At 44.9% G+C, this 17,578-nt stretch overlaps 1 protein-coding gene across 9 annotated transcripts; it reads left to right on the top strand.

The window, feature by feature from the left end:
- The first annotated feature begins 1,519 nt into the window (after positions 1 to 1,519).
- CARD19 (caspase recruitment domain family member 19) lies at positions 1,520 to 17,143 on the top strand. Of its 9 annotated transcripts, none has more exons than XM_086846337.1 (7): positions 5,137 to 5,332; positions 5,412 to 5,518; positions 7,251 to 7,393; positions 9,206 to 9,359; positions 12,593 to 12,652; positions 14,196 to 14,267; positions 14,668 to 17,143. In XM_086846337.1, exons 3-7 carry the CDS (start codon positions 7,283 to 7,285, stop codon positions 14,778 to 14,780), a joined length of 510 nt encoding a protein of 169 aa, XP_086702463.1. In that variant the 5' UTR covers positions 5,137 to 5,332; positions 5,412 to 5,518; positions 7,251 to 7,282; the 3' UTR covers positions 14,781 to 17,143. The 9 variants fall into 9 exon arrangements, with proteins under 9 accessions (XP_023791411.1, XP_086702464.1, XP_086702461.1 ...); XM_086846336.1 differs by lacking the exon at positions 5,412 to 5,518 and adding an exon at positions 5,519 to 5,562 and having other exon boundaries at positions 5,140 to 5,332; XM_023935643.2 differs by lacking the exons at positions 5,137 to 5,332; positions 5,412 to 5,518 and adding an exon at positions 1,520 to 1,740.
- The last annotated feature ends 435 nt before the right edge of the window (positions 17,144 to 17,578 follow it).

Below are 17,578 nucleotides of genomic sequence, written 5' to 3'. Positions count from 1 at the left end.
GGCTGCACCCCCTGGAGTTAGCTTTATTGCTCATGCAAACATAATTTATTGTCAGAAGGGGGAAAAGTGCTGTGCAGGAAGGAGATGGGAGCAGCTGAGACTAAAATAGACACTCAAAACCTTGTAACTCCTAAATATTTGCTGGCCAGGGGTTCCAGCTGGATTCAAGCTCCCATTTCTGCTACAGAACACTTGCATTTCCTTGTGTATTTTATGAAACTGGTGGCTTGCACACTGCTCACAGAAGTGTTTCACACAGGACATACGTTGTATCTATAAACTGGAGTCTGCAGTGGCTTCTAACCCATGCCTGGTACTGGCCTTTACTTCACTCAGGCTGTGGGTTTCATGCTGGCTGCACACCATCCTCTCCATCATTCCTGGCTGTGGGGATCAGACGAGGCCTGGAGCTGGCACAGGGGTGACTTCCACGTGAGGACATGCACCCCAAGTGGCTTTGTTCCTTTCCCACAGCTCTGCAGAACATCAGTTTGCCAAATCTGCCAAATCTTGTTTATTTACACACCTGTTTTAAGGGGAGTATGCTCTAACAGCTTTATTTGCTTCCTGTCTTCAAAGAATTCAATTGTTTGGGGTTTTTTTAATAATTAGTTGAGTATATTTTCTTATGTGTACAATTTGATTTGTGCTTTACAAGGAGTAAGATAAGAAGCCAAGTGCAGTATTGAAATGTTTGTGAAGCTGGCTGTTCATTCTCCAGAATCTGTGCAATATTTTCCAGGACTATTTGTGATTAGTATACTTGGAACTGTTCTACATGCCCATTTTTCCCCTTATGCCAGGAACAAGAGATACAGAATTTTTTCATTATCTGCACCATCTTCTTGTTTTACTAATGCTGTTAAAATTTCCAAGGATTGAGTATCATAGAGCAGAATCAGGGGTGTGTAATTCACCGTGTACAAGGTGAATACACAGAAAGCTGAAACTCACCAGGGGTATGGATACTCCAGGATATCACTGAATTCTCATTCTTATCATTGAATTAATTTCATGTGCTGAAATGGACCCTGAGGGATCATGAAGCCCAGCCCCTGTCCCTGCCCAGACACCGCAACAACCCCACCCTGGGCATCCCTGGCAGCACTGTCCAAACACTCCTGGAGCTCTGGCAGCCTCAGGAATGTCACCATTCCCTGGGGAGCCTGGGCAGTGCCAGCACCCTCTGGGGGGAGATTATTTCATCCAAGTCAGTTCTGTTCCCATTTCATGGTTTGGCTTAACTGCTTGGGAATAAAGAGCTGGGAATTTGCAGCACAGCTTCTCCTTTTGTGTTTGGAGTCAGAGAACTTTTTTTCTTCATTGCCTTCTAACCAACAAAGTAATCATACCAATAATCATACTCTGACTATATAAATAAGATTGGAAAAGCACCCATTTTATATGCAAAGCAACTCTAGAAATTATTAGCGCACACACAAAAAAAAAGCTTTCATAACTTCGAGTAAACAAACATTTTGGTTCTCAGAGCTAATTACACGTCCTTTAAAATCCCCAGCAAATTGCTGCTGGCTGCCAGGCGCAGAGGAGCAGCCGCCCATCGCTCCTGGCAGAGCTCTGCGGGCTGTCACAGCCGGACTCGCTCCCTCCCCGTTTGCTTTCGCTTCCCAAAGCTGCCCGTGACCTCTGCTTATCCCGCAAGGAGGATTGCACCGCCGTGGGACGTGTGCCGGCCTCGGCACCCGCCCTGACACCCATGGATGATGCTCTACAGAAGCTGTAAGTGCACATTTGTAAGGAGGAATTCGGGCAAAACAACGGGCTGAGAGGTGGAAATCTGTGGGAACAGGAGTTCAGAGCCAGAGGGGAAGTGGCTCTGACGGGAGTGGCCAGTCGGTCACTGCCTTCACATTTTCTTCCCCTTCTTAGAGCTTGTTTTTGTAAATTATTGACTAAAACTTGCTGAAGGGAGCCTAGTGCGCAATCTGAGCTTTTAAGAAATACTTTATTGTGTTTTCTTAAGCACAAAGAAAGACTGTTAGAGGAGCTGCTTGCGCTATCTGGACTCAATCTGTTGCCAGAGAGATCCAGTCCTCTGGCGGTGGGAATATAACAAAGTGTCCTGTGATTCAACAATTAACAGATAAAACCAAACACTACATGATGATGTTGCCAGGACAAGGGTGGTATTTAATGAGCCAGATAAGTCACTCAAATAAACAAATCGGTTTAGCGGGGAGAAGCTTTTGAGATCAGCTAAGCAGGAAATGTGTCTGCTGGGAAATGAACCGCTGCGGTGGCGGTCACTTGGCACTGCCACTGAATTGGGAGTCAGAGCTCTGAAATGAACCGGGCTTGGGGAGGCCGGGCTCTGTCAGGAGCGGGGCTCGCACCGAGCCCCGGAGCGCTCCGAGCGCCGCTGCTCCCGTCCCCTGCCGTGCCCGCCGGGTGTGCCCTCCCCGGCCGGCTGTGAGTGCCACCGGCTGTGTCACCGGCTGTGAGTGTCACCGGCTGTGAGTGTCACCGGCTGTGTCACCAGGTGTGAGTGTCACCGGCTGTGAGTGCCACCGGCTGTGACTGTCACCGGCTGTGAGTGTCACCGGTTGTGTCACCGGGTGTGAGTGTCACTGGCTGTGAGTGCCACCGGCTGTGACTGTCACCGGCTGTGAGTGTCACCGGTTGTGTCACCGGGTGTGAGTGTCACCGGCTGTGAGTGTCACCGGCTGTGAGTGCCACCGGCTGTGAGTGTCACCGGCTGTGTCACCAGCTGTGAGTGTCACCGGCTGTGTCACCGACTGTGAGTGTCACCGGCTGTGAGTGCCACCAGGTGTGAGTGTCACTGGCTGTGAGTGTCACCGGCTGTGAGTGTCACTGGGTGTGTCACCAGCTGTGACTGTCACCGGCTGTGAGTGTCACCGGCTGTGTCACCGGCTGTGAGTGTCACCAGCTGTGAGTGTCACCGGCTGTGAGTGTCACCGGCTGTGTCACCAGGTGTGAGTGTCACCAGGTGTGAGTGTCACCGGGTGTGAGTGTCACCGGCTGTGAGTGTCACCAGCTGTGAGTGTCACCGGCTGTGAGTGCCACCGGCTGTGAGTGTCACCAGCTGTGAGTGTCACCGGCTGTGAGTGCCACCGGCTGTGAGTGTCACTAGGTGTGAGTGTCACCGGCTGTGTCACCGGCTGTGAGTGTCACCGGGTGTGTCACCGGCTGTGAGTGTCACCAGCTGTGAGTGTCACCGGGTGTGTCACCGGGTGTGAGTGTCACCGGCTGTGAGTGTCACCAGGTGTGAGTGTCACCGGCTGTGAGTGTCACCGGCTGTGAGTGTCACCGGCTGTGACCGTCACCGGCTGTGAGTGTCCCCAGGGGAGGGCACTCAGGCCAGCCCCAGCCCGCTGGTTCCCTCCGGGCAGCACGGAGGCTCGGCAGGATCTCCTGTGCAGGGATGTGACAGCCAGCCCAGCCGCTGCAGAGGTCCTGCGTGCCACCGGCATGAGGAGGAGATATCTTTAACCTCCTCTTCTTGTGGATTTGTCCGTGTCTGCAGGACAAAAATACCTCCGTGCACAGTGGCTCCATACATCGCAGCATTCCTCAGGGATTGATTTTCGCTTCCACTCACTGTGAATCACTCACTTGGAATCACTGCTTGCTGAAAAACATTTAGATTTGTATCGGAGATTTCAGTCCATGGCACACTAAGATTGACCAACAGGTTTTCTGTTCAGTGGCTTAGATTCCCATCGTGTAAAAAGTTCTGAAAGCTTTTAAATTTAAAATTTATAAAATTTCTAAAGGTTTCCAGGGCAACTTTTTAGCAGAGTACAAAATGCAATGAATTCACAGAGGTATAAAGGGATCATAAAAAAACCCTCAGCATGGTATTCTCCCTCTGCTTCTTAGTATTAGGCAGCCCCTCCTGCTGTAGTGTTTTAATATACATATGGAAGTGAATAGTGGAATACGAGAATGGTTTGGGTTGAAGGGACCTTAAAGATCATCTTGTTCCAAACCCCTGCCATTTCCACAGTGCCAGGTAGCTCAGCCCCATCCAAAATGGTCTTAAAAATATACGACAAAAGGAATTACAAAATTCCAAGTTCCTTTTCACAATGTTCCTATTTCTTCACTAAAATACATTGCCAAAATCACACCAATGCAGGCGTGATCGAGGTCTCCATGTGCAATAATAATAATAATAATTTTAAAAATTATTTTCATGCTGTTAGGAAGATCTGGATTCCAGAGGGTAGAAAGGATAAACTCAGGGTGTTTATACTCTACCGATCTACTCAAGGATATGCACCGTGAATGTCACAGCATTTGACAATGCTTTAATCTTCTGCATATTTATCCCTAGCAAGGCATATTCTCTTCCATCCCTCGCTAGGTAATTAATTGTTGATGACATTTAGTGCAAATGGCAGGTTTTACATCCACAAATTTGCTTGTACTTTTTCCCCTCACAAAGTTAAATATCCCAATTAATTAGATGTTTCACTGCAACTTTTTCTATGAGAGAAGCTGGGCTTGAGTCGCTGTCTGCCCAATGAACCTTACGTGTCCAGCTGCATTTAAACACGCCTTGTGCTGCAGCACAGGGAAAAAAGAAATTCTACATATGTGTTGTGAAGGTGTAGACATGGTGTTCTGGACAGTGTGTTTACTTCTGGACATCGCGGCTTTGCTAATCGTGCATTAATTCTTTAAAAACTCGTGGCTGTGCAAGTGTAAATTCACGGCACGGCCTGGTGAGCAGGGACATTTGAAGAACTGCTTGAGCTGGAAGCTGAAGGCGCTGGGAGCCCCGGGCTGGGCTCGGGGAGCTGAGGGGACCCGCCCCGGCTGCTCCCCCGCCCTGGGCTCCGCTCCCCGGCTCGGCGCTTCCTGCTGCGGGCCCGTGAGGCGGAGCCCGGCCCGGCGCCGCCCGCCCCGGCCCGGCCTGGCAGGAAGGCCGCGGGCCTCAGGCCGCGGGCCGGGCGGGGCTGGCGCTGCCATGGCCGGTGAGTGCGGGACGGGCGGGCTCCGGGGAGCCTTGGTGAGGCGCCGCCGCGTTCCCGGGCCCAGCCGGAGCCCCCGGCCGGTGTGGCGGTGTCTCCGCGGCCCCGGCACGGCCGTGGGTCGGGGTGAGCGCCCCGGGGCCCCGCACGGGCCCGGCAGCACCGCGGGTTCCCGCACGGCCGGGCCGCTGAGGCGGCGGGCGGGGCCGGGCTGGCCGCGGGCAGCAGGGGAGTGCGGAGCCCCGGCACGGTGTCCCCGGTGTCTCCGGTGTCCCCGGCAGTGCCACGTCCCACACACCGGCACACTGGCTGTGTAAATGTGCTGTTTAACCCCAGCCTCCAGCCGGCTCGCTCTGCACCTGGGGAACACACAGGTGACTCGGAGGCCCGGTTGTTTCAGCCATCGTGGAGGTCTGGGACTGTGTGTAACCTAATGTCGCACTCTACTTTCAGATGCTTTTTTGTGTCTTGCTCACTGCAGTTTTGTTACGTTTTCCTCTTGTCTTTTAAAAACTGTTTCAAGTAAAAATGATTTACTGAAGTCTACAATTCCCTGACAGGTGGGTGTCAGTCTCCTCCCAAGCACCAAGCGAAAAGATGAGAGGTAATGGCCTCAGGTTACACCAGGAGAGGTTTAGGATGGATATTAAGGAAAATTTGTTCATTGAAAGGGTTGCCCTAGTACAGGCTGCCCAGGGCAGTGGTGGAGTCACCATCCCTGAAAATGTTCAAAAATTGTGTGGATGTGGCACTCCAGGACACAGTTTAGTGCTTGAATATAGTGATGCTGGATGGATGGTTGGACTTAATAGTCTTAAGGTTCATTTCCAACCTAAATGATTCTTTGATTCTCTTGACTTGCTGTCAGAGACTTTTGACTTCTGGTAACTTGCAGTAGCACATGGCAGTGGGTGAGAGTAGCAGGGGAGGGCAGCATCTTGTTTTTCACCTTTCTGTCATCCTTCCAGCCCAGAGGAGCAGACTCTTTGCAGGTGTGTTTGGTAACCAGTGCCATTTGATCATCTCAGACCATTTCTTTGCAGCCAGTCTCCTTCTTAAATCCTTGGCCTCCCTTTCTTAGGCTCTTGAAAGGGAAAAGGCAAAACTAAATTAGTGTTAAGCTAACATTTTGTTGAGAGACTTTTCCCTCTCTTCCTGAGATGCTTCTGAAAGGAGTTGTCATGGACATGTACAAATGGTTTGATCATCAGATCCAAACCTTGCAGGTTTTGGTTTCCAGCTTTCCTGTATAATGTTTATGAAAATCACCTAGGAGTTTTACAGGAAGTAGCAGCTCCTGTTTTCACTGTACAGCAGACACCACTGAGGTTTCTGGAATGGATGTTTGCAAGTTCTGTGTTTTACAGAGAATGTCAGAGAGCTGCATTGGGTTTTGTGTCTGTTAAATTTATCTCCTTAGTGATCCTGTTTGTTTGCTTGATAAGAAACCAAAGATGAAACCATAATAAAGACACAGTAGTGTCAGAGACAGTGTCCAAAGTCCTTATGTAAATATTAGTGGAGTTATTAATTGGGAATGTGTACCTGCCTGACTAAAGGTGGTTGGCAGCATTTATGGTCCCAGGGCCCAGTTATGGATGAGAGTGTTTGCATGTTGCAGTGTGGCAAGGAAGGGCTGATCTCAGTCTACAAATTTAAAATGAAGCTGTATTTATTAATTTACTATGATAAATGTGAAATGGCAGTGCAGCTCCTTAGGGCCCTGTGGCTTTATCCAGAAGGGCGGTGAAAGTAGATAATAGAGAAATATATGCAGGGGAGTGTGACAAACAAAATCCTGTTTGATGTTTCTTTTACAGAAAGCAACATGAAGTTTTTTATGCTAATAGTTAAGCAGAATCAAAATTATGAAGGGTTTTTTGGCAACCAATATAACCTGAAAGTTCTGTTTTGTCATAAACATCATAATCTGACTTCAGAAGTGATAAAGAATTTATCTTCAGTGATTTATTAACTTCAGGACTGTATTTGATTAAATATCCATCACAGCTTGACTTCTAAATGATTTAGAGCCTTCTCCCTTTGGAAAGAGAGAGGCAGTAGGAGTGACCAGCCAGAAGTTTGGATTTGTGTAATTTCAAGTGGATGGGTCTTTGAAAGCACATGACATTGTTGTGTTTCCCTAACAGATAGTTCAGCTTTCTAATTCTAGGTGGTGGTGATAATTTTATTTTAGTTATTTAATCACTGGTAGGAAAATGAAATTTATGGAATTTTAAAAGGGCTTATTAATGAACTGCTGTGTTTTGTTCTGTGTTATTTTATCTCTAGATCAGTCGTATTGTCAACGGCTGCAGCATGACATGCATTTCCTGACAAGCACTAGCCGACTGAATGAGCAAGTGGTTGATAAAATTGTTCTTCAGCTTAACAGAGTCTATCCCCAAATTCTTACCAATGAAGAAGCAGAAAAGGTAATTTGAGGAGTTTTGCTGTGTCTCTGAGTGCTGTGTTGCTTTTGCGGGTCACCCTCTTCCCGACACAACTCTTGGTGCCACATGCAGCCAGTCTGGCTCACCTCCTGCTTGCTGACCAGTTGTATCTGGCACCTCATGTCAGAGGAGCAGTCACAGGGCTGGCACGTTCCCTGTGCCAAGTGGTCATGAGAGAGGATGCTCTCTTCAGCAGCAGTTCAGTGCCACGGTCCCTGCCACGATTGGGGGCGTGCAGTCTGCAGCCAGTGCTCACCCATCCTGTGACCACATGCCTGGCGTGCCTGTCTCCTCACATGAGGTGGTGTGGAGTGGCACACCACGTGATCTGTGCTGCATCCATCTCTGCCCACAAAATCATCTATACTAGCTCAATCAGTTTTGGTAATCAATTAATAATTCTAAGTATTGGTAGAGAAGTGGGGGGGTGTTAGTCCCACTAGTAAGTGTGGAACTGTGGGAAGTAGATGGAGTTAATATCTTGCAGTGGTGCCACCACATATGGAGGAAGGCCACCCTCCCTGACATGAAGCTTTCAAAAATGGATAGCTCTTTTTAGAAAGAAAAAGCTTCTAATCTTGTGTAGAGACAAAATTAAAGTCAGCTAAGAGCTTCCACAATCCTACTTGTAATAGTTTGTACTTGGCCTCTGCTGGCTTCATGTCTGCACAGGATTTTGGCATATCAATATTTTAACATCAGGAAAAGTAGGTCCAATTCTACCATAATCAAATTCCATGGGGACAGTTAGTGTTTTGTGGTGTAGAGCAGAGCTAGATCATTTTACTGAGGCTGTCTATGCCACTTCCCTCAAGAGGTTCAAAATAAATCCATAAAGAATCTGAAACATGATTTGTGACTTCTGCACTTAGGCAAAAATGAACTGTTTTTTTATGGGTCCAGGCAAGTTTGTGTCAACTCTACTGAGTGTTTAAGAAGCTTAAACCAGCTGTATCTGGTAGACCCTGTGGGAATTTTGTCAGAATAAGGAGTGTTGTGTAAGGTCTGTGACATTCCTGTCCCCCTCAAGCAGCAATTGTTCCTAGCTCAGTGTGCTCCAAAGGTTATCCACTGTGCTGCTATGAAATATGATGCTTTGCTGAGAATGGCTTTGGATTTTTTCAAAATAAATGGAAATAAGTTTGATGTGTAAGGCTAGTGCTGCAGTTTCCTTCTCTTTGTAAGGTCTCCTAATACTCATCACATTTAGCACTACAGAAAAAATGTATTTTCCTCTGCAGCTGTTTGCCAACCTAAGTAATGGGACTTTGTGCCTATTGAAGTGGGTACACAGCAGTTAACTGTGTTGCAAATAAAAAAACAATGAAATAGGAAATCTTGGGATGATGAACGCTCCAGTGTTGAGACTAGGATAAGCAGTATAAACTGCCTTTTTGGGGATCACTACTAGGGAGCTAAGGGCAAACTTGAAAGCATCAAACTTTATTTCATATTATAAGATTTGCTGAAATATTCTATCTACAGCTGTAAGAATTAAACTGTAGGATAGCAAGTACCATGTCAGCTTGGATGCAGGGAAGACATCAAATGCAGAGTGTCTTTCAGAAAAAGGCAGGAGAGGCCATGTGCTCTCCATCAGACTGTGCTGACCACATGGAGCTCAGTGCTGTGCAGTGCATGTATGTCCTTTTTAGGTTTCCCTTTTTGGCTCATTCTTTTAGTAAATATCAAAGAAGCTCTGTAACTTTGTTCCCTGGCATAGTGATGTAAAATTGATCTTTTAATCTCTCTTCTGTTTTAATCTCTTTTCTGATAAATGCTTTTCTCTTACAGTTCAGGAACCCAAAGGCATCACTCCAAACCAGACTCTCAGATCTGTTAAAACACCTCCAAAAGAAAGGAGACAGACACTGTCAGGAGTTTTACAGGGCTCTGCAGATCAATGCTGAGCAGCTGTTTAATGACCTACCAAGCAGGAAAATCTTGAGTAAGTTAATTTGTAAGTTGATTGATTTGTGGATTTCCTCACCAGTGTATTACAAAACCTCGCTTCAGATGCAGTGCAGGTCATTTGAACAACCTAAACAGGTTATAAAAAATATAAGTAAACAAGTAACTGAAATAATTTTTGGGGTATACCTTAATTCCTTCTGACTTGAGTTTTCCAAAAGCTGTAAAGGGATTTTGTAATGTAAAATTGTAATTACCTTAATTTTGTCTTTGATTTTGAAAGAAGCAATTTGTATTACCCAGCACAAACTGGTGGAAGACCGTTTTCTTGCCTGCTACAGAGTTAACCCACATCCATACCTGAATCCTTGAGAACTGGGGAAGCCTCAGAATCTCAGATGAGCCCCAGTCCCAGCTGACTGAGCCTCGCAGCAGACCGAAGGCAATGCTTTGATCTGATGTTCACCTTGCAGAAGTCTTGCACTTTGGGGAACAGGCTCTTCAATCAGATTGTCTTGGATCTGTCATTTTGACTTGGGTAGAGCTCAAGAAACAGGTTTTTCTGTCAGGCTGACTAGCAGTTAGCAGACAGGCTTTATGAATTAAAAGCTGTTTGAGAAGTCTTGGTGTAGTCACTAAGAGTAAAATTTCAGGATTGTTTTGATGTGTAAGAGTTGAAGCTTTTTTAATGTTCAATAGCACGTTCTACAAGCCATTTTTGAAAATGTAGCTTTACAAGGAGACTTGGATAGGGTCTGTGGGATGTTTTCACTTTTAGCTAGAGCAGAAATGTGCTCATCCTTGCACATGATTTACGTGATGACTCCAAGCTTTCCTCAGGTAGCCATGAATAGGCAGGGTTAGGGTCCCTCATGTTCAGACTCTGCATAACAAATAGCTGTGTAGAAGTGCTTCTTGTTAAACATACAGCTCCTTGTGGCACCCAAAAACTGTTTTGCTGCTGCTGCTGCTGCAAACTGCTGACTTCAGTAACCAAAAGTCATGAAATTCTCTGTTATCTTGGTACACTCTTCTATGTTACCATCCTCAGAAGGATGAGGATAATTTAAAGAACTGAGTTAAAACATTACTGTTTTGGCAGTTTCTTTCTAAGAAATAAATACTGAGATGATTGTGTTAATATGCTTGCTGCTTCTTAGAGTTCTGTAATTAAAACAAATGTCTGCATTCTGGATTGAATGGTCAAGAAACATCTGTGCAGCTTTTTGAGCTAAAACTTTGATGCTTCAGGAAAAGCTCCTTCATCAATATAAGGAGTAACTTCTCATTGAAGTGAACTTGGACATTTTCAGTATTAAAGGCATTATGCTTCAGAAGTCCAACATGCACAATTCATTACTCAAGTGTTACTCCTTGGGAAGTGCTCAAGGAGTGTTCAAGGCCAAGATCTGTGGGGTCCTGAGCACCCTGGTCCCTGGAGGTGTCCCTGCCCATGGCAGGAGGTTGGAACTGGATGGTCTTCAGGATCCCTTCCAACTCAAACCATTCTGTAATGCTCTTAGCAGTAGTGTTAAATTTAGCACAAAGCATTTACAGAATTTCCACTAGAATTTGTAAATGTAAAGAAAAAGGAAAATCCCTAACATAGGGATTTTGTTGTAAATGCAGGCTGAGCTGAAACAAGCAGCATTACAAACAGCTGGAGAAATTACTGTTGATGGATGAACCATGGCCAGGACAGAGTTCTGTAATAGCTACATGCAGCTATACATGGGACAGATTTTTTTCAACAAAGGAAATCCTTTCAAATATTTTTCATATTTAAGACAGCTTTAAAATTTGTGCTAGAACAGAATTTCTTTGCCTGGAGTGTAAATTGCCAGTGAAGTGTCTGGTAATGTCTGAGCATTACCACTAGAGGGGGGGTAAGGCACACGGTGTGGGCAGCAAACTGGAGTTCCCAAGGGACTCAGAAAATGTTTTTCTCTCCATGCTGACACAGACTGAAGGGATAAAGGCTCAGATCAGCCCCACGCAGCGATAGAAGCGGCAGAGATTTGTCTGTGCTCTCCTGTGCAGTGTGAGGATTCTCTAGCTGGAATTCCAGCAGCCCCTCAAAGGGGCAGGCTGGGTGAGGCTGCCAGGGGCACACTGTGCTCACAGAGGCTTTGCAGCAATCCTTGCTGCTCCTGTGACTCACAGGCTTTACAGCAAAGGGCTCCAGATGCTTCTGTCCTGCTCCAGGGCCATGTCCTGTTCCCCTGCAGAGAGGGATATCCCCAGCAGGGGAGATGGATGGTCCCCTGTCGAGGCACCTCTTCTAGATCCTGGTGTCACGTAAAAGAAGGAGAGCAGTTGAAACCCATCAGTCTTAAATTCTTCCCTATTGACAGCCAGATTCAGAGCCCTTACCTTTTTTTCTTTTTTTTAAGCTTCCTAACCCTTTGACATTTGGACTTGTTTATGGTAAAGGTCTTTTCCAACCTTTATGATTCTGTGATTCTATGACTACAGAAAGGTTTGGCTAAAACAGTGTTGCAGTTTGGTTATGTGTTCTGGAAGATCACTCCTCTGGCAAGTCTGGTGACAGCTGTGCACACCCCTGCTGCAGACAGCATGATCTCCACATCTCTGTGGCAAAGGCATCTCTGAAAGGGTCTTTCTGGACAGACTGGGAACTACTGAACACCTTGTCCTAAGGCCAACCTCCTTTTCTAATAGAATTTGCAGAAAGATAGAGGCCAGAATTACTTGTGCCAAATGTTAGCATGTAAAACCTACAGAGTTTTGAAGAAGCTGGGCATGTGTTCAGCTGAGACCTGCATTTTGTAAATAATCTGCACCAAGAAGTTTTTTTATGTGCTTTACCTGCTAAATACATCAATGCCCAGGGATTTTCTCAAGAACAAAGAATGGTTATACATTATATTATAGAGGTGTTTTCAGATTGGTGCATCTAGGACCAAAGAGTTTGTATGTATTACAATGAAAATTGCTGGTGTTGTGAAGGATTATCTCCTGCTTTCCTAACCTGGGAAACAAGTGTAATGTTATTTATGTTGTCAGTGCTTAAGCAGATGAGAGGTGGGGCTGCAGCTATTTGTAGTTGCATTCAGGTGACTCTGTGCCCATGTCTTTTGATCAGTCCAGCTTTAACTCTAGCAATGATTTACTGTTGGAGGGGTTAATACTTTATGTCAATATTGGATATTTTTCTGAAATGTGTTTTTTCCACCATTTTGCATGTGCTGATTATGTTTGTTTGCTTGAGCTGAGTACTAACTTTTCATGTGTTGCTTTTATTTCTAGAAACCCCAGATCCCACAGAGATAGACACTGACAAGGAGCAATATATGCTAAATGACAGGGGTAAATAAATCATACAGTGTCACTGGATGGAATGGCTTTTCAGATTATGATGCAATTTATTATATCATGCAATTTGCACTTCATGTAACAACTACTTTGGTTTATGATGTCTTTACTGTCACAAGTTAAGTAGAATTAATGGAGGAAAATATACTGAGCTACTGTTGAGGAAACCAGTGCCAGGAAATTGAAGAGACTATGGAGTATAATCAATATTTACAATAGTATTGTTTGCACTGTTACAGCTAAATTCTTCATTGCCTGTGATTCTTTCAATGCCTGTCTATTAATTTTGCATAAGGCCATCAATAACTTTTTTTTTATCCTTTTTATCCTTTTTTTATCCTTTTCAATTTTTTTTCAATTTTTTTTTAAGCTCTCAATTTAACTACAAATCATTTGAAAGCAAGGACAGAAAGGAATGAAGGTCTTAAATATATTTTCCTTAGGAAAACATATTAATTATTTTCCCTCCCTCTGTTCAATGCCAGATTACAGAGACAAATATTTTTTTCACAGTAGGATGTTTTGAAAAGGAAGTTCTGAAATAAAGATGAAGAGTTCTTAAAATTTATAATGAACTGTTGTATCATTTAAGTTCAGTATTTTATTTACAGATTTAGATACAATAATGAATTATGCCTTTTTTGTAGTTTCCTGAGAGAAAACTGAAATAAGTAGCAGAAACTACTGTGTATATTTTTCTGTTGTGGTGTGTTGCTCTCACTATTGAACCAAATTGCTGTTCAGACTTTCCACATTGCTGTTGCTGTCTGCAGCATAACAATACAAGATGAACAGAGAAAATGCTTGGAAATAAGACAAACAAGTAATATTTTATTTTATTTTTACTTATTACTTTTTTTTTCTTTTATTTTTTTTCTGAGCCAGCCTCAGACTAGAGATTGTTTGGCCACTAGCCACCCTCCTTGGGAGGGTCCATGCCAAGGAGCAACCAAATCCTTGCTCCTTTGCTGTTTCTCCAGTGTCCTTGTCCATATAGTGTAAGAATTTGTTGAGGCAGTACACTTGTCCTTAAGTTGATGGGTGTAGCTTAATTGTATCTGCTAAGAGAGGTGTAGTTTAATTGTATCTCTGTTTCTAGTGAGATAGTAACCACAAAGAGAGTATGGGGTAAAAAAGCAGATATAAATCTTTATGCTGTTTTGTCAGTGGAAAAGTTATGAATTTGAAAGGTTTTATTGAACATCAGTACTGACCATCACCATTAAACTGTGTGTAATTCCAGGCAGGCAATTTCCAGGAGATTTGGTTTGGAAACTTTTCCTTAAATACCATAGGGTATAGCTAGATGAGCAGAGGGGAACAGGGAATGGTGGCAAAGCAACTGTAGTAAAAATTAATTGCAATCCAGTAAATGTGCTTCACAGTACATTAGCTACAGAACATACAGAACTGTGAATATGTTAAGCTTCATTTGAATATGCTTAATTATGCACATTGATAGCAATTGGTGATTTATGAACTGAGCTGAACTCGTGCTGCCCTGCTCTGTCTCAGTGTTTCCTTGCCATTTCTGCAGGCCCGGTGTTCTTCCTGGCGTGTTTCAGCGTGGCTGCAGGACTGGCCCTGTTCTGGTACTGCTGTAACTCAGGTGAGCTGCTCAGGGGCTTCTCCTGGCTGCCTTCCTCAGCAGGGATGGAGCAAGCTGGGCTCCTCATCTGACAGGGCTCCCTAGCAGGGTGGGTCAGGGTGGCATCATTCATTAATGAGCTCCGGATACAAATTGCACAGCAGACGTGCTGAGGTATAAATAATGGATATTTTGCCTACAGAGGATGCCACAAATAGAGGCTCTTTTTAAAGATAGTCTTTAATCTGAACAGATTCCTTGTTTGTCTCTCTTGGCAGTTGATTTCTACAAATGGAAGGAAATGGGCTTTCCTCTAGAGTTATTTTCAATTGGTTTTTATTTTTTGCAGATGCTGCTTCCTAGCTAAAACAGAATTTAACTGTGTTCACTTTCTCTTTTTCCTCTCATCATTCTGTTTTAGAAACACAAGTCATAGGAAGAGCCAGGAGAATCTTGGGCTTTTCTCCTATTATCATAGGAAGACATGCTAGAAATATTTGTATGTTGTATTTGGAAGACATGTCAAGAAATTAAGGAAAAGCTCTTCGCATGTCTGTACAGTACCATCGGCCAAAGGAACCCAGTGGTGCATAAAAATGTCCTGTACTCATACCAAAGATTTTATTAACTAGCTTCATCAATAATTGCCTTGCCTCCAGATGTATTTGGAATTTCAGTTATAATGTCCTTCTTTATGGGAATGGACCGTTTATTTTTGTAAATGCTTAAAGTATTTATCATTTGTATAAAAAGTATTTTTATTACAAGCTTTAAAATGATCTGTTAAGTGAGTGTGGGTCTGAAGCCGTGTTTGCATATGTGTTTTCCATACTGGAATGAAGGATCACAACTTTTTGAAGAACTCTGGCCTGTCTTTTGTGACAATTAATTTCAGAAAAGAACTTAAACACATGCACTCAAAGCCTTACTAAGAAATGTGTCTCTGTCTCAGAATTGTCTGTTTTGTCCAGATCCTTTATAGTCACTGCCTGAGCTCAGGTGGGCACTGGCACCTGTGAGGAGTTTATGGGGGCCAGTTCCCTTTACGTGTGCCTTGTAGTCACTGTGTCTTCTGATTCCCTGTTGGTGCCTCACCCCAGCCTGCCGTGTTCCCAGGCACACTCAGTGCTGGTTCCCAGCCCATGGGGTGTTCCAGGGGGAGCAATGTCTGACCTGAAGCACTTCAGACTGCCTAGAGAATGTTCCAGATTAATTTAGCTTTCCCTTTCCCAGTGAAGTGAAGGGAGGCTCTGCAGGGAGATGTGGACAAGTTGGAGTTGGGCAGTCACCAGCCAAGTGAAGTTCAACAGGGGAAAGTGCCAGATTGTGCACCTGGGGTGGGGCAGCCCTGGACAGGCTGGGCAAGGAGATGCTGGAGAGCAGGACCATGCAAAGTGACCTGGGAACCCTGGTGGATGGAAAATTTGTTATGAGTCAGCACTGCCCTGGCAGCCAGAGGGGACATCCCTGTCCTGGGGGGCACCAAGCCCAGCATGACCAGCTGGGCCAGGGAGGGGATTGTCCCACTCTGCTCTGCACTGGGGCAGCCTCACCTCGAGTGCTGGGGAAAGTTTGGGCACCACAATATAAGATCAAACTACTGTAGAGCTTCCAAAGAACACTTCCAGGGGTGGGGCAGGAACAGCTTCTCTGGGCAGCCTGTGCCAGGACTGGGAGAAGAATTCTTTCCCAGTATGGTACAGGAAATTTACTGTGGCTAGGGCTGTATTTCCTCCCTTCCTGAGGCTGCTGGAGATGAGAATGTCTCTCAGGGAAAAAAATGATCCAGAATGAGTTATTCCAAGGGTTAGAGCTGGAAGGAGAAAGAAAAAGTGAGTCTTGGTTCATCCTAGTGTTAAAGGACCTAACAGCAAAGAATAGAAAACAATGTTCCTTCATTAGTGCCAGTTATTAATTTGAACAGTGAATGTCAGGCTGCCTATAAAACTGGCATGTGCATAGGCTGGGAGAGATTCTTTTTCTTGGAATATTCTTCTTTCAGGAGCTTGCTTCTCTGCAAGCACATCTATGCACATCTGGACAGTGATAATTCCATTTTCAGCTCCTGTAGGAAGCACGTGTGCAATGGTTCTTCTGGGCAAACAGTGTTGTGGACTTGGGAATAAATCGAGCAGGGTCTTGGATGAAGCTGTTCAGCTGCAGAATTTTCAGTTTCCCTGGCAAGTCAAAGAATAGCTTGGACTGTGCTGGATTAATTTATAAACAGGCTTCACTCTGTGCAGGGAAGCTGTCCCAGCTGGGTTGCAGGTGATTCCATGCTGAGGGTGGAGACCATCCTTGTGAGCACTGTGGCTCCCATGCTGCAAGCAGGAATTGTACAGGAGCTGGGGAAATGGTTAAGGCCGAGTGACAGGACCGTCAGTGTGCAGAAAGCTGGGAAACAAAGTGATAGATCCTACAAAGAATTTGCACAATTCCATTTAATGCCAGACTGCTATTTAAAGGACTTGGTGAAGGATGATATGCCTGATGAGCTGGAGTGGGAATGAAGTGATGATTCATTCTGGGATGCACTGGGCTGCTTTACAGCTGCTGGATGGAGTTTGCAGTTAAAAGTGCCTTTGCTGAGGCAAAGCTATTCCTTTTGTTTCTTTCATTTGTTGTTATTTTTCTCATACTGTAATAAATTGAAAACATATTTGGTCAAAATGTGTTGTTGTGGGTGCTTTTCCATTCTGTGTGCACAGATGCTACTCCATGTTATGCCATGCCTTGGCTCTACTGCCAAAATTCAGTTTGCTGCACTTCACAGGGCCTGTGTCCTGTAGGAATTTCCCTGAACGTACATCTTCTTGAATCCTCTGGAAATTAATGTATTTCTGTTTTTAATGGGGTTTTTAATGGCAATTAAATTGAAATAAAATCTGAGAGAAGAATGCTGCTGTTTTTCTTGTAGTTAATACACTGCTCTTCTTGCAGAAGTGCCCCGTGGTTGTTGCCCTCCCGTGGCTGCTGATCAACCCCTCCTGGGCTCTGGCCTCTTCATGGTTAATTTTTTCTGGGTGTTTGCACCAGATTTTTAACATTTTCACCTGTGCACGTTTTTCTGCTTAGCATGTTTAAGGATCTGGAGTTAGCAGGACTCATCAGTTCAAAGACTGGGTGTCTTTGGGTTAATCCTTGATTTTGTGTCATTTTGGGAGTTCCAAGGATCACTGCCCATGAAGCCTTGGAGGTGCCCTGGTGCTTGCTGCAAAGGGACTTTGACACACAGTTCATTTTAATCGCTGCTCTGACCACCCAAGGAAAGCCATGCAGACAGAGTTGTTACTGTTCTGTTCTTTGGCTAAGGGGGAGCTGCTGGCCTGGGT

The sequence above is a fragment of the Cyanistes caeruleus genome, chromosome 11 (genome assembly GCF_971803275.1).
Source record: "Cyanistes caeruleus chromosome 11, bCyaCae1.hap1.1, whole genome shotgun sequence".
In the NCBI taxonomy this organism is placed as follows: domain Eukaryota; kingdom Metazoa; phylum Chordata; class Aves; order Passeriformes; family Paridae; genus Cyanistes; species Cyanistes caeruleus.
The sequence above is the reverse complement of the archived record's forward strand: the minus strand, read 5'-3'. Positions and strand labels throughout refer to the sequence as shown.

Coding starts and splice junctions, on each gene's coding strand:
- CARD19 (XM_023935641.2), top strand. CDS start 5,276: ATGTGCTGTTTAACCCCAGCCTCCAGCCGGCTCGCTCTGCACCTGGGG. Junction 9,360..12,592: donor ACCAAGCAGGAAAATCTTGA/GTAAGTTAATTT, acceptor TTTTATTTCTAG/AAACCCCAGATCCCACAGAG. Junction 12,653..14,195: donor ATATATGCTAAATGACAGGG/GTAAATAAATCA, acceptor CCATTTCTGCAG/GCCCGGTGTTCTTCCTGGCG.